The sequence below is a fragment of the Panicum virgatum genome, chromosome 5N, assembly GCF_016808335.1.
Source record: "Panicum virgatum strain AP13 chromosome 5N, P.virgatum_v5, whole genome shotgun sequence".
Classification (NCBI taxonomy): Eukaryota; Viridiplantae; Streptophyta; class Magnoliopsida; order Poales; family Poaceae; genus Panicum; species Panicum virgatum.
This window is the reverse complement of record NC_053149.1, coordinates 61419263-61435876: the sequence shown is the minus strand read 5'-3', so window position 1 is coordinate 61435876 and position 16614 is coordinate 61419263. Positions and strand designations below refer to the sequence as shown.

The following is a 16614-nucleotide window of genomic DNA, read 5'->3' as shown; positions in this document are numbered from 1 at the left end:
CCTTCAGAAAAATAGGGTATATTGCAGTGTAATAACCAAAAAAGGATTTCTGGTGGTCCCTTTTTTTTCCTTTCTCGGTATACATATTTACATCTCCGTCCCTCTTTTTTACAGGATTCATGGCTTTTGGCTGGATCGGCGTGCGACAGCCAAAGAGAATCGAGAGGGATTTCATGTGATGTGATTCGCTCAAGAGCTACACAGAGAAAAAAAAATCTCAATTGGCTCGACCAGGGTGGTGGAGCACAGGCAGATCAATAGTCGAATTATCAGCGTCCAGTGATAATCCACAACCCCAAGACCAGGGGCAAAAATCTGTCTAGATTGAACAAGCAAAATAGGAATCTACGAGGACCAGCTCCGGAGGAGCGACGGCCTCGCAAACATCTGGTCGAGCGCCACCACCACGGCCATGGCGAGCGACACGTCGACGCCCGGCTGCACCACCAGCCGGAACACGTCCGTGCCGACGGCCTCCTTGGGCTGCACCTCGGCGACGGCCCGGCGCTCGCCGTCGTACACCACGCAGCGCCGGCGCGCGTAGGACCCCTCCACCTCGAAGGGCGCCGCCGCCCCGGCGCCTCCGCCCGCGGCGCACAGCGCCACGCGCGCCATCGACTTGCCGCCGCCGCCGCGCTTGACGGCGTACACGGGCCGCCGCGCCTCCTCGCCCGCGAAGATGAGCCACTGCTCGCCGGACAGGCTCAGGCGCTTGCGGCGCACGGTGAAGGCCGGGCGGCCGGCGGGGTCCATGAGCACGACCTCGGCCTCGGCGTCGTCGTAGCTGTCGACGCGGTAGGCGAGGTCGCCCTTGGCGTCGAACACCGTGAACCCCCTGCAGTTGAACAGCAGCGACTTGCGCCACACCGTCAGCGTCGTCGGCTCCTCCTCGCCCGCCGGCGGCCCCGCCGCGGCTCTCTCAGCAGCCGGCGGCGGCAGCACGTTGGGGTGGACCCTCGCCATCGCGCGCTGGCTATCCACCGGCTGTTAGTAGCCCGGCCGATCAACCGTCGCTCTGATCCGGCGCAGATCAAGACCGAAGCGGCTGCTGCTGGAAGCGCTCTCAGGCGGTTGCTGAGTTGCGGTCAGGCTTAGCTAGCTAGGCAGCTAGGTCTTGGTGGCTAATGAGGCTGGCTGGTAGAGGGGTGGGAGAGAGGCTGCTGTATATATACAGAGGCAGCAGGCGGCGCATGTTGCCCCTGGCGTGCGTGGGGCAGGGGTGACGACATGGGATGCCGGTGAAGCTCGGCTCATAACGGCCACGCCGAATTATGGCCTCGCGCCGCTTTAGCCAAAGCAGCCAGCCGGCCGGCCGGCCGGTGCGCGCACGATTCGCGTACCCTGCCGCGCGCGGATCCCCATGATCCCGGTAGGGCACACGAGCAACTGTGCAGCTTAAAACGACGCGACATCAAGGGAATTCTAAATTTCCGTGGACGCGAGCGCACCAAATTCGGAACAGTTGGAGCGATCCGATCGAACGAAATTCGATCAAGCCGTTTCCTGCGTGCTACATGTGCGGCGGTGGATTAATTGCGCCGATCAGGAGTAGTTTTCGTTTTGGTTTTATGGGTTTGCAGTTTATCCTGGGCGATTACGCACCGAACAGGGACGCGTTACCAGCTCGATTTGGACGTTAATTATTCATCAGTAAGCTAAGCTTGGCGGGTTGCGGTTGCGCCGTAGTAGAAATTAAGAAATGTATTTGACGTACTGGATAGCTGCGGGGCTGGGGGCGAGGGCACGGACACGCGGCGGCAGGCGAGGCTTTGGGCGGGTTGAAGTTGGCTAGTACAACTGCAGTTTTCTGCAGAGAGGCTTTGGAGCGAGGCGGCTGGCTGATGGGGACGCTCTCGTTTTAGTTAATTTTCTCCTTGACCGCCAAGATGAATGGCTGATGCCCTGATGGGGATGCGGAGCTACAAATTACATAATGCAGCTTCCTAGCCCTACGCGGCCTAAGCGAATGGTCGGCTGAATTCTATCGCCGATGTTTTGATAAGGATTATCATTGTGCAGAGTCAGAACCCTTCCTAGGTTGTATTGCTTTGTATAATTAAGCCTTTATTAGGGACGAATCGGCGTCTCGGCACGCCTTTCTATGCGTGGTTGTAATCCACAAACTCTTTTCTTCTTATACAATGATCCCCAGCTCTCCTGCGCATTCGAGAGAAAAAAGTGTCAGAACATGTTGCTTAATTCATCGTGGATTAGAGCACGGTGAGTACTGAAGTGCATGCGCTTAAAAAATGCTGGGAAATGGATAAGCGCAGTGATGTTACCAAGTTACCATCCAATGATAGATCCAGTCTATTAGTCGATCGGCCTACGTGGGAGCAAGTCAGTTCATTAATTTAATTTTACCATTCTTTTAGTTCGTCCTGATTAGTTTCTTGCTGATTCGAGGGGAACTAATAAATTAACGAAGTTTTCCACTAGCTATTGCGTCCGTGCTAAGCTAGTTCGATCAGGCTTCCTTGTCTTCGTACCAATTATTAGATACTCTTGTCATTAGGCTAAACGGACGTGTAAACAAAAGCTAAGATTACGTGATCAAAACATGTTCAGCGCAACTAACAACACATGGAGTTGGGGGATTGGAGCAGGAGCTAGCCAGGGCTATTAGTTATTTGGTTCATATAAATTAAAATTCAGAAAATTATTGCTTTCAGTCAACAAGACCACGTCCAGAGACAATATTTCCGCAGTATAATGTTCTGACAGTATTCTAGGATATCTTCCTCTACACCTGGCTCTGGAGGCGGCTCAACATGTGGTATGGGAACTGTGGATTGACCCAAGTAATGCTAAGTTTTCTTATTCACTATTAGTACTACTCTTCCTCCATATGCATGCGTGCTAGCTCCTCCAAGAAAAGAAATTATTACATCCAAAGCCAAAACAAAAGGAACCAAGAGAAGAAACTGCCATCGACATCGTGCAATGTTAAACTCATGTTGTGCGATCCAAGGTCCGGATATCACGTTTCTGCGCTTGTCCTTTTATACATGAAGATTAATTTAGCCCAGAAGTCTGTTCTGACGAACTGGTTCTTCTCTCATCCCATGCATTTGTGTCCATCGCAGCGTCTAGTGTTTGCAAGAGGAGAGGACTACCAAATTATATATGCCAGCATCAGTAGGTAGACGGCGTATATTGACGTGCCACCCATCCATCGAAAGGTTGAGCAGTCCTCTGTTGGTAGCTAAGGATGTTTGACGATGGGGGCATGAGCAGCAGTGTTGGTGTAGATCAGTTCGTGCCCACAGCTAGTAAGCGCAATAATTTTGTCCACAATTTAAGGCATGATTAGTCGAATTATAAGGGACATATGATGTAAGAGGGTGTGTTGGAAGAATCTAATCAAACTACCCATATTTCAAGATATCAATAAGCTAGGCTGATACAAGAGATACAGCTAGAAAAATAGAATTAGTACCGGGCCGGAGCCCCCGTTTAGTACCGGGCGGACGCCCGGTACCGCTTGGGCAGTACTAAATACGTCTGCATTTAGTACTGACCAGAGCAACTGACTGGTACTAAATTGCTTTATGCCTACCACGCTCGTGGCTTTTTTTTTTCCTTTTCTTTCCTCATTTTCTTTCCTTTTTCTTCCAACAGCGCCGGTCATCACAAACTTTAGAATTACACAATCACAATCTTAAAAGAGTCACAAAAATCACAAGATTCCATTTCACAAGAATCAAGAATTCATTTGACAAATCATAAGGATCACAAGACTACACAACAATCACAAGATTTCATTGCATAAGAACCACAAGATCCGAATTCACAATAATTACAAGACTTCTCCGGCCAAATTTTCTGGCCGCTCCGCCGCTGGAGGGTCGCGCCGCCCGTGCGCCTCTGGGAGGCCACGCCGCCGGCACTGCTCGGTCGGCGGGGTGGCCTGGACGCCGCTCCCCCACAGGGAGGCCGCGCGCCCGGCCTGCACCGCCTCGCTCCGCCGCCGGGAGGCCGCGCGCGTGGCCTACTCCGCTGCCGAGGTGGCCCGGCTCCCGCTCCGCCGCCGGGGTGGCCCGGTGCCCGGTAGCTAGGCTCCCCAGTGCGCCGGCGGCCGCCGCCGCCGAGAGGCCGCGCCCAGCGCGTCCCCGCCGCGACCTGGTGCCGCCGCCGCGCGCGTCCCTGCCGCCGCGACTTGGCGCCACCGCGGTGACCTGGCCGCTCGAGCTGAGAGAGGAGAGACGGGAGATGGAAAGAGAGGAGAGATAAGGGAAAGGGGATTAGGGAAAGGATGACAAATAAAGAGCCGCTCCTGGCCACTCGTCCCGCAGATTTTTTTCACGTGCTCGCGTTAGTACCGGGTGGAGGCTCCACCCGGTATTAATAGAATACTTTTTGTACCGGGTGTAGACTCTACCCGGTACTAAATATTCTGGGTGTCATTTAATACGAGTTGGAGCTACAAGCCGGTATTAAATGATCGCTGGCCATTGCGTTGCTCGTGTTGGTGGAGCTTTTTAGTGCCGGCTCGGGGTTCCAGCCGGTACTAACCGGCTCCCAGAGGCACTGTGCGTCCCGCCCGATACTAAATTGCATTAGTACCTACCGGACCAAAGTGTGACCGGTACTAACGTGTAGGGACGAATGAGTTGTTTTCTGGTAGTGAGATAGATGAGTTGGAAGTACAAAGGTCTATTTGAAAACTATTTTTTCGTGGCAGATAATTATTGACCTTATATAGAATTGTGGCTAAGAAACTTTTCGCAAATTTTTTTTCCCATTTCTGCAGTTTCACTTGCAGCATACACTACTGGAATCGACATGTTTTCCTAGGGTCATCCGAGATTTCATAGGGAAACACTGATTCCCTAGAGTTCTTTGATAACCGTAGGGAAATCTCGAATTCACTAGGATTGTAACGTGTTTCCTAGGGAAATATTGAACCCTTCCCTAGGAAAAAATATCATCCTCTAGGGAACTATGGTTTTGCCCTGCGCTATGCGTTCAATTTCATCATGCCTCCTCTCTCTCTTATCCTCATCTCCATCTCTCTGTCTCTCACGCCCATCTCTCCTGAAGCTCCATCTCTCCCCACTTCTCCCTCACACCCCCATCTCCCTCTCATGCCTAGAGCGGCGGCGGGGCCGTGGCTCGAAGCGGCGTGCGGCGGCGTGCAACGGCGCCGTGGTGGGGCCGAGGCCGCGGCGCATGGCGGGGTGGAGGCCGTGGCAGCGGCGGCAGCATGCAGTGGCTTTCGGCGGTGCTAAGGTCACGGCGGCGGTGGACTCCTAGAACGGCGCGCGGCGGGGCGGAGGCCGCGGCGGCGGCGGCGGCCTGCCACGGCGCGCGGCGGGGCCGAGGTCGCGGCGGCGGCGCACGGCGCGGCTGAGGTAGAAGCGGTAGCTGAAGCAGAAGCGACGACGGCGCCGCGGCTTGGAGCCGTGTGTGGCGGGTCAGAGGCCGCGGCGGTGGCACGGCTCGAAGCGGCACGCGGTGGGCGCAGCCTGCAGCGGCGGCGGCCTCCTACAATGGCGCGCGGCGGGGCGGCGGCCGCGGTGGCCTGCCACGGCGCGCAGCGCGGCCGAAGCAGAAGCGACGACGGCGCCGCGGTTCGGAGCCGCATGTGGCGGGTCAGAGGCCACGGCTCGAAGCAGCACGCGGCAGGGCAGCGCAGCCTGCAGCGGCGGCGGGGCAGAGGCGACGGCGCGCGGTCAGGCAGCAGCAGTACCGCGGCAGGGCGGAGCGGCAGCCGGGCAGTAGCGACGCGCGGGACCATGGCGGCACACGGCGTCGGGGCTACGGCGGGACAGCACGCGGCGGCCAGGTTGCGGCGGCCGAAGCAAGGACGAGGACGGCCGGGTTGCGGCGGGGTGGAGCGGCGCCGGCGGGGCGGAGCAGCGGCGCTGTGGCCGGGAAGCAGCGATGCTCGGGCCAGGGGCCCGCTACTTTTTTTTTAACTTTGTCATATCAGTTTCCCTATGGTTCAAAGGTTTCTAGGGAAACATTCCCTAGGGTTTTCATCAAAACCGTACGGCATTTCCCATTTCCCGTCGAAAATTTCCCTAGAAACTTTTTCTTACCAATTTTCCTAGGGAAACCTTTTTCCTAGGGTTTTTCGACTATTTCCCTAGGGTTTTGACCCTACGGAAACATGTGGATTCTAGTAGTGATAAGCATATAGTCCCTCCGGTCTAACGTTTCACCTGAGGGAATTGTTTCGAAATTTACTTGTTGTGTACAACTCAATTGCCCCCCCCCCCCGATCCAGATTGGGTGACTTGCGGTAGGCAAGTCACAATGTGACTGGCGGTGCAATCTGAGACATCTGTAATGAATCCAATGACTCAGGAAGGAATCCCCGTTTTTCACCTCCTCCCCGGGCGGGACGGCGCCACAAACACGCACCCGCGTCGCCGCCCATCCCGCGCTCGTCACTCCCCCGCGTTCGGCCGCCACCGCGAGGCAGGGAGGAGGCCGCCGCTGCACCTGGCCACCGGGCGGCCCCCGCCGTTGCCCCTGGCCGTCGGGCGCCCACCGCGGGAGAGCCCTGCCGCGCCTGGCCGTCGGGCGCCCGCCGCGCCTGGCCGCCGGGTGCCAGCTGCAGGAGGCCGCCGGGCCTGTGGCGAGAGGCAGCCGGAAGGCTAGCTGACCTATCGCGGTAGCAGACCTGTCGCCGCTGCGACCGACCGGGGACGTCCAGGCTAGGGAGGGACGGATTCTATAAGACATGTAAGAAATTAGATTGCTTGTTAGCGCGGCCTCCGGCCAGCCCGCCGCGCCGCCCTCTGCACTGCTCTCCGGCGAGCTCGCGGCCTCCTCCACGGCGGGGCCTCCTCTACGCGCAGCAACGGCCCCACACGGCCACACGGGTCCCTTCTCTCAGCTCGCAGTGCTAGCCTGCCGCGCCGCACTCCTGCCTCGGCAGCCCGCCGCGCTGCAACGCCCTTCTTCTTGCAGCTCGCCGGCGAACCGGTGCGGCTCGACGGCGGCCGGGTGCGGCGCGGCGGCGGCCGGGTTCGACGCGGGGCCGGCCTCCCTCGCGGCGCGGCGGCGGCCGGGTGCGGTGCGGTGCGGCGCGGCGCCGTCTTTCTCGAACTCGAGCGTGTCTCATTTGAGGCGAGACCGAGCCCGGGATGGATCCGGATGGGGAAAAAGCCTTTCTCCTTCATGAGTCCTTGGATTCATTACGGACGTCCCAGATTGCACCGCCAGTCACGTTGTGACTTGCCTACCGCAAGTCACCCAATCTGGATCCCCCCCCAAAGTAGGGCATATGCTGCTGCGCTAGCTGAAAACTTAAAAACATGCTGTATGTGATGTCTTGAAGATGGAAGTTAATGTTACACAAAGCAATATCAAAGGTATACAGATTCCATAATTTCAAATCCTATACGTACGTATATATTATACAGATGCCGGCTCTAGCCCTAACAAAGGTCGCCCTGGTTTTGAAACAACTGCCCTGCTTGAACTTAAGGAGACACATCTACACACTAACCTTGGTTTTTTAAGCGCAAAGTCAGGTCCTAAAATAGCACAGCTCCCATGCATGATGCACACTACATTACAAAATTCATCCCTTGCTGGCCATTATCGGCGCATGTAGACCCTCTGCTCGAGTATCGTTAGCACACACCAATGTCCCCTTTCATGGCTTTAACCTTTTCGGAAAAGATGCATGTAGCTAGTTTTCAAGCTCGCGCCTTTGCTGATCGCTCTCGGTACGTTCATGCCCCCCATGCTAAGCTTTTGGCTCAGGAGTCAGGACCAACGCGCGACGCCCTCCCGGCCAGGGCATGCAGGACCAAGGCCCTGTACCCGACACCATGATGGCACGCGAAGCTGCAAGGCGCCACGAGGTCGCTCTCACCCTCGCCCTCGCCCTCGCATTGTTAGGTTGCCGATCCGTCGCCCGTCGTCGCTCGACGCTGACATGGGGGACGGGGAGGGGACACGGGGATTATTGCGAACAGCTTAACTCGCATCATCACCGCTAATCATGGCGTCCTCCTGTCTGGCACGCAGGCTCGCCAAAGCCCCCAAAGGCCCTAGCTAATCAAGTGCGTGCCCACCAATCCCCGCCAGTGCTAGTTGCCTCCCCGCCTCCAATCGGCGCGGACAACCAGGCAGGGTGTCCCCGGCGGCTCGGCCTCCTCCCCGACACCGTCGCCCTCCGCGACCGAACCGAGCGCGGCGCGGGAGACGGGCCATCCGCCGCTCCGCTGGGCGGTCGCACATTGCGCTGCTCCCCCACCTCGCCTCGCTTCCCTCGTTTTCGAAATGGTGGGGATGCTGCTTGCGTGCCGCAAGGATCGCCATGGACTCGCGGGGTTGCCGCTACAGTGCCCACCCGATCGGTGACGAGCTGATGATAGAGGGATACTGGTGCGTCCGTGATCGCAGGGCTCGCGGCCGCGTAGCGGCCCTGCGCATCACACACAGCGCATGCAGGCCGCTGCGGCTGGCTGGCCCCAGCTCGTGGAGGAGAAAGGACACGCCATGTGGGAGCCGGGCAATGATGCGACCGGGGGGGTTGGCGATCCGAGAAAGATTGCAGTAGTGACGCCGCAGGGATGGATAGGAGCAGAGCATCTCTTGCTGGGGATTATTTTCTTTTTCTGGGCTGTGGTAGTGGTAGGGTAGCTGCTGGGGGCATGTAGCGCTTGCTTTTTTTTCGGGATAAAATGTAGCTCTTGCTTTGTGATGGTGTTTGTGAGATCTTTTGCTGTCAGTTTTATTTATAACACTAATCGTTGGGACGTGCGAGCGTGATGTCGGGGTTAACCTTGAGGGGCTCGATAAAATAAAAAGCGAGAAAGCACACTAGTATTACCAAGGTGACTTTATTTGATTGCCTTTGAAATGGACAGATAAAAGGAGGGTTTTCAGTGTATATGTGCCGCTGAATCGTGCCGGGTTTGTTTCCATTGACAAAGTGAATAACACAACACAAAGCTTGCAACGTGCAGTAAGACTGTAGCATCATAAGTACTCCCTCCGTACCCATAAAACTTGACGTTTAGGACAACGACACGGTCTCCAAAACACAACTTTGACCACTTGTTATTATAAAAATATTTATGAAAAAGTGGTATATGTATATTTTTATGAAAATATTTTTATGAAAATATTTTTCAAGACAAATCTATTCATATAATTTTCACATTTGCAAACTCAACAACTTAAAAGTTATTGATGATTTATATTCCCAATGTTTGACACAAGTCTTGCTAAAACGTCAAGTTTTATAGGTACGGAGGGAGTAATGCATAGCAGCACAGCACAAAACAACGCATCAAACATTTAAGACTGTAGCATCATAAGCACTGAATAGCAGCACAACACAAAACACTGCATCAAACATTGTGATTCCGCAGGATTGTCGATCCTTTTTTTTTTTTGAGGGGTAGCAGGATTGTCGATCTGGAACGGCAGCGACAAATTAAAATACATTGCTTTTTTTTTTTTGAGAGAACCGGGATTGCATTTCACATATATGGGATAAGGATTACATTACAACTCTTACAAAGCCACCCTTGGAAAAAAAGAAAATTACATTTTGGTCCAGCCAAGGATCTCCCGGTCGTCTTCGTCGCCGGCGCACGGAGCAGCCCCCCGACGAGCCTCCGCCACACCAAAGTGGAGGAGAGCGCCAGGGAAGCAACTTGAAGCCGAAGCCCTTCCCGACGAAGAAACAAAGTTTTTGTTTGCCCCACCGAGTAGCACATCAAACTCGTCGACATGCCGTAAAGTCGATGAACGCCCAGGCAGTAGAAGATGACCACCGGCCATCTCGTCGCCGAGGAACTTGGGTTTCGCAGCCACAAGCACCGCCGGCCACCCCAAAACACCGAACAACCAAGCAACCGAAAGAGAAGACCGCCCAAGCAGTTGCAATGAAACCACTCTCCCGATCCCTCAAGACAGTGGTACACAAACCTCCCTAGAGCCTCGTCGGAGATGACATCGACGGCGGTGCCGTCCCCGAAAAGAACGAGGGAGGGACAAAACAACTCACCTACAAGATCTGGAGCTTCGAACGAAACCCCAGATCCGGCGAGGATGCGACACACCAAGCCAACGCCGCCGACAAGACGAACATCGGCGAGGTGAAGAAAGGGCCCAGCTCCTCGAAACCATCGTCGTCGTCGCTCCCCACCACGCACAGCCCCAGCAGAGGCAAGGACGAAGCAGAGCTGAGACAAACGAAGGATGGCGGCGAAGAAAACTGGTAATTTATTTAGACCAGGACTAATAAGAACGGATATGTACAAATCCTCTGCCGATTTAGCCAGCCTCCCTCCTCCTCCGACGCCGGCAAGGCCGCCGGAGGCGAGAGCGACGGCGAATCGACGGGGGAACAAGGAATCGCCCCTGTCGGCGCTCTCAACTGTAGCTCTGGAAGGGACGAGAAGAGAAGTGGCCAGCGGCATTAAAATACATTGCTGGGCTCCCAGGGTTTCAGCCCTGACAAAATAGCCCCATAGATAATGGGCCACCAAGAGACTGATCGGGCCGGCCTCGTTTCACCAACAACAAACAGTTGCCAAGTTTTCCTCCTCTCCACAAATGCTATTATGCTACGTCTCTATTTCGACTCAAATTCCTTTGCTACGTGTGGTGCTTTCTATGACACTTTGAGTGGATCAAATCATGAGCTCTCGGTCGAACTGCTGTAGAGAAAAAGTTAGCAACGTATAACCTGAGCGATTTATGTGGTTCAGAGCTAGCTGATCACTGAACTGTGAGAACTGAGATGCAATCCTCCTGAATCAAACGATCGAAAATACAGCAGTATACACTACACAAACAATAAACCTCCTGAATCAAAACGTCCAAGGACCTAGCAGCTAGATGCCTTAACAAAGCTATAGGAACGTACATTAATCCTGCTCAGTAGCCTACGGCGCCGCCGCCGGAGCCAGACCACCTGCTATTGGCCGCCGTCGCGGTCGGGCGGTACGCCCCGGACGCCGGGCGCTGGTTGGCGTTGCTCACGTACTGGCGCACCGGGTCGCTGGTCGCGGCCGGCGCGGGGACGGGGGCGGGCGCCTCGGCCACCACGTACTGCTGCACCACCAGCACGGACACCGCCGCCGAGAAGTCGGACGACACCAGCATGTCCCCGATGGGCCCCAGCTCCGGGTTCTCCATCCAGTCCTCCAGCGCCGCCGTCATCGGCGACCCGGCCTCGCCGGGGCGCCGGCCCACGATGTACAGCTCGTGCAGGCTGGTGTCCATGCCCCGGATGGCGGCCACCGTCTCCTCGCCGTTGGCCACCGTCCTCGTGGAGTAGGAGATGGCCCCGTTGCCGTGGTTGCGCGACCGGAAGTCGTTGAGGTAGTCCTCGTCCATCTCCAGCTCGCTCTTGCCCTCCGTGCTGATGGTGATCGCGCGGGCGTCCGAGCCGACCGACGACGGGCGGTAGGCCGAGGCGGAGACGGACCGCGCCCTGTAGTCCGGCGGGAGGAACCGCACGATGGCGAGCGTCACGCCGGGGGTCTCGACCATCCTCCACGCGTAGGCGAGCGCCTCCCGGTCGTCGGGCCCGCCGAAGAAGAAGAGCGCCACGTGGTGCTCGGTGGCCATCCGCGCCGCCGCGGCGCTGAGGCCACGGTCGACGAGGATGGCGACGGAGCACGGGGACGCGGAGAGGAGGCTCTCGTTGAAGCCGCGGACGTGCGGGTTGATGGGCTCCATGCCGCCGTCCACCGTCTGGTGCTTGTGGAACGGGACCACGATGAGCGACACGTGCTTGTCCTCGGCCAGCACGGACACGTCCTCGTGCATGGTTTGGTATGGCGAGACCGCCGCGAGCGTCTGGATGGACACGCCTCCTGTGTCACACATAAAACGAAATTATTTCCCCTGCTTTTTTGATCCTTGTGAAAAATAATAATGCTAATTAACAACCGATTTCTTTATCAAGAGCTGATGCGAGATTGTACTACTGCACTGACCTGTGTGCCTCTCGTAGTTCTCAAAGGCGTTGAAGATGTGCTCGGTCACTGGGGGCAGGGAGGACCCCGTGCCGCTCCGGCTCTGCTTGGAGGCGGAGGAGGCGGCGGCGGCGGCGAGCATGTTGGAGGCGCGGCCCGTGAGCTCGACGAGGTGGAGCGCGTAGATGAAGATCGGGGAGCGCTTGCTCGGGTTCGAGAGCTCCAGCAGCGAGAGCACGGACGGCACGTTGCGGGTGATGTGCACGCAGGCCAGCATCCGGAGCTCGCTGTCGTGCCGGATGCGCTGCAGGTTCCGCCGCTTGTACCCGACGAGGCGCCGCGACGGCCGGTACACGCCCGTCACCACCGGCGTCACCAGCGTCGTCATCGCCACCGATACCAGAACCATCACCGCGAACGACTCGTCATCCAAAACCTACATACAGCAGCAGACATGGCGTTAATTATGGTTTGGTTTGATTGTCAGGGTGCTGATAATCATCAGCTCAACGCAAATATTGTAAGAGAGTCGGCAATTCATTGACCTCTTTGTCTCGGCCAATGTTGAGCACGATCATTTCCACGAGCCCCCTGGTGTTCATGAGGAAGCCGAGGGCGATGCCCTCGCGGAACGGCATGGTGTAGAGCGCGGCGATGATGATGGTGCCCATGATCTTGGCGAAGCTGGCCATGACGAACACGAGCACGAGCAGGCCGACGGTGACGGGGTCGCTTACCCTCCGGATGTTGGTGCGCAGGCCGCTGATGGCGAAGAAGAGCGGCAGGAGCAGGCCGGTGACGAAGTCCTCGATCTTGTCGATCAGCGCCACGCCGAGCGTCCCGGTCGGGATGACCAGCCCGTAGACGAAGGCGCCGAAGACCGAGTGTATGCCGATGGCGTCGGTGCAGACGCCGGCGAGCATGACGCCGGTGAGGATGAGGGTGACCTCCACGTCGCTGACGCCCTCGCCCTCGGGGGTGCGGCGGATGACCCACCACATGGCGGGGCGCACGGCGTAGAAGCAGAAGAGCACGAAGAGCACCCCGGAGAGGAGCACCCACAGGGAGGAGATGGCGGCGCTGTCCACCTCGGAGATGGCGATGGCGAGCGCGAGCAGGATCCACGCGCACATGTCGTTGACGATGGCGGCGGACATGGCGATCCGGCCGAGCTCGGTGCTGAGCAGCTTGATCTCGGCGAGGATGCGGGCGAGCACCGGGAACGCCGTGACGGAGAGCGCGACGCCGAGGAAGAGCAGGAAGGAGGTCTGGTGCACGTTCCGCGACACCTGGTGCCGGAAGATGAAGGACGTGGCGATGCCCATGCAGAAGGGCAGCGCCATGCCGGCGATGGCGACGAACAGCGCCTTCTTCCCCGAGCGCCGGATCACGTCGACGTCCATCTCCAGGCCGACCAGGAAGAGGAAGTAGAGCAGGCCGAGGTGCGCCACCGTCTCGAGCGTGAGCAGGCTGCGCTGCGGGAACACCATGATCGCCCAGGTCTCGATCTGCCCCATCACCGAGGGGCCCAGCAGCACGCCGGCCTGCGCGCACGCACGCAACGCAACAGACATGAATAATACATATATGCACGGCCGCGCATACTCCTATCGGGGATTCAGAGGCACGGTCAGGCGAGCATATTACGAGGATCTCAGCGATGACGCGGGGCTGGCGGAAGGGCCTGAGGACGAGGACGAGGAAGCGGGTGGTGACGACGATGATGGCCGTCTGGAGGATGAAGAGCGGGAGGGAGAACTCGAGCGGGTTGAGCCCCTGCCAGATGCCGTTGGTGGTGATCATCATGGGCGAGTAGCACACCACGGTGCTGGACGCCTTGGGCCGCGTCACGTTGTGCAGCTGCGCCGTCACGTTGCTCGGCAGCCCGTCGTTGATCGGCATGGCGTCCATCCTGCTGGCGCATGGGCATGGCACGGCCCTCCCTCGCCGGTCACCGGAGCGCGGCCCTTCCCTCCTCGCCGGCGGTTCCGGGGGGCGGTGGTGGCAGCGAGGGCGAGGCCTGACCGCTGGAGGCGCGCGTGGACGCTCCCGGACGGTGGGGGGGAATGGGTCAAACGGCAGAAACAGGGGGGACGCCGGGACGGATCGCGCGCGGCGTTGTATCGTCGTTTGACCGGCTGCCCGGGGACTTTGGGAGCACTGTAGCGTGTCTGCTCGTGATTGGTCGGCGCCCAAGCGAGCTGCATGCCACGCCACGAGGCACCAAAGTTAGCGGGCCGGATACGTTCGTGTACGGCCCACTATCAGCAGCAGAATCTATCCAACACATGGGCCACTCCGAACGTCCTTTTGTTTGTGGCCCAGACTGCCAGTACTACAGAATTTCGCCTTGCGATTTTGCTGACAAGTTGTCGTGGGAGAACGTCGTGGTTGGGATCGGAAAATTCGGAAAGTGCAGCGTCCCGTTCGCTCTTTAATTGGGCGATTTCGGATTTCCGTCGTCATCAGCGCAGGCGTGGCTTATTTATGAGGGAGAGCGACCGGATCATCAGAGGGGATGAAGAAGAGGTCGGCGGGTCTACCGCCGACGGCAGAGGCAGCCTGGACAACCATCCCATCTGTTCCTGACGGAGAACCACCGCGACACGGACATGGCAGGCTCCAGGCTAGACACGATCGTATTGTTTGATTTCGCTTTCGCGACGAAGGAACCGAAGTAATGGGAGTAGTACTAGGAGGTTGCATTGTTTGCCCTATACTACTGATACGGGAAAATTATTATTTGAGCGCTACTCTCAGCAATCATCGAGATCACAAGGAGGAACGAAAGGACAATAACAATTTAAGATGCTGGTTCAAAGTCAGCTGGGCATTCTGATGAGCATAATTATTAATACCAGAAAATGGAGAAGCTATATTATGTAAAGGTAAAAGATTAAAAAAATAGAGAGGCATCGGGTTTTATTCTTTTTCTTTGCAAGAGCAAAGGAATATCGATGGAAGGTGCTTTTAAAAGAGATATATATACTAGTAACAGTTACCGTAGTATATTGAAGGTGGGTTCGTATATTATTGTCAGCCTATATAAACAACGATGATGCTACAATCTTGTGATGCAACAGACAACTCAAAGAATATGAGACACTGAGAAAAATAGTAAAGCAGTGAATACATGATAATATGACTAGCTAGTCTGGAGGCCGCTGCTAACAGATTTTTCAAATGGAAATATTTTGAAGAGATCCTAGCAGCGAGCACACACTATACACGAGCTATTTAAAGTGAACCACACCTCTTCAAATCATATTCCCTAGACTGGCAGCATTTATATATATTGCATAACAAGCAAGGCAGACAAGCAAAGCTACAGTTAAATGGAAGACAAAAAATTAAACAGAGGCCGGTGCTGGTGACCTAATTACCTTGTGGTTTGTTCAGGTATCTGGGGATATAACTGGGAAGCCAGGGCTCGTGAGGCAAGAAGTTCCTATGTTCCTCATTATCAATAGCATCTCTGTGGCAGACAATCTGTTCATTTATATAATGGACACATGAGAGAACCACCAGCTGCTTCAGGTCAACATAAATTATCCACACCCTCCCAGAAAACCCGTCTTCCCTCAGCACACCACACAGGACGTCCGGGTCATTCTTGGTCACAAAAGGGAACTCAGGCACGAGGGGCGGCAGACCCAGAACCCTGTAGCTATGTTTCACCCATAGGTCTTCAAGGTTGATCTTACGATGAATCTCCCAGCTCCAGCTATCACCCATAGTCATCAGATTCCAAACAGCGACCGCCTGGTCACTTGTTTGGAGGCCCTGCCTGTCGGTGTCGATGTGAACAAAACGTATCATGCCTTGGCTGACAGACACATTCCGGAATGACTCTGGGGAATACCTCTCGATCAGCCTCTTGGTTGGAAATTGCTGGTTGCCAGGGACAGGTGTGTAACTGAGCACAGGTGAGTCCTAATCGGAGAAGTCACAGAACACTAGACCGCTGTAGTGGTCGACCCAGCACAGGTAACGGCCGGCGAAGGGGAGCACCCTGTCGCAGTACCACAGGTAAGGGAATTGGCCTTGGCCATGCGGCTGCGGAGCAAGCATCTCTTTGATCGTCCAATCCCCCTTCTTGGGGGAGAATGTGCAGAGCCTGGCGAACATCTGAGGAGGGTTGGTGGTGAAGTCGCGTTCATCAGGGAAGCTGGTTTGTTTCCAGGACACGAAGAGGTCTGCCACCACGTAGTTGTTTGGGTCACCGCCGCGGCACAGGATCCCCACATCGGACTCCACCATCAAGAACACTCTCCCGCCAGCCAAGTCCTTCGTCGTCTCCGTGCACGCGGCGAGGCGCCGCAGAGATGGTGGGGGAGACGAGGGGCCGAACGTGTAGACGAACAGATCTGGGGCGCGGATCCTGTATTCCATCCTGGCCAAGGAGATGCTGAGGAGAACTAGGTTCTCGTGGGAGCCCACGGCCGAGGCATTCGCGGGAAAGGCGTCGAACACGGACTCGGGTGTGCCGTACGGCCAGTGCAGGTCGAGGTAGGATACCTCCGACGGATGCCTCAGCGTGAAGGTGATGTAGCCGGACTCGCCGGTGGAGGTATCAGCTGCAACGGCGGTGGCGTCGCCTGCCACGGCCGCGGCCGCGGCGTCGGGGTCGTCGTAGCAGTGGAAGCGGCCCAACGGGAATAGGAGCATCCAGTCGGCAAACACCTCCGGCTTCGGCGAGCCCGGGATCGCG

At 56.8% G+C, this 16614-nt stretch overlaps 2 protein-coding genes across 2 annotated transcripts; both read right to left on the bottom strand.

Moving 5' to 3' along the window:
- LOC120676411 (protein LURP-one-related 8-like) lies at positions 1–1348 on the bottom strand. Its single transcript, XM_039957677.1, has one exon. It carries the CDS (start codon positions 961–963, stop codon positions 346–348), a length of 618 nt encoding a protein of 205 aa, XP_039813611.1. The 5' UTR covers positions 964–1348; the 3' UTR covers positions 1–345.
- Positions 1349–10656: 9308 nt separating this feature from the next.
- Positions 10657–14320, bottom strand: LOC120672003 (cation/H(+) antiporter 15-like). The gene is made up of 4 exons (XM_039952283.1): positions 13551–14320; positions 12449–13447; positions 11925–12339; positions 10657–11801 (listed from the first exon to the last, which is right to left on the bottom strand). The coding sequence occupies exons 1-4, from the start codon at positions 13812–13814 to the stop codon at positions 10858–10860; spliced, it is 2622 nt and encodes an 873-aa protein (XP_039808217.1). The 5' UTR covers positions 13815–14320; the 3' UTR covers positions 10657–10857.
- Positions 14321–16614: the final 2294 nt, after the last annotated feature.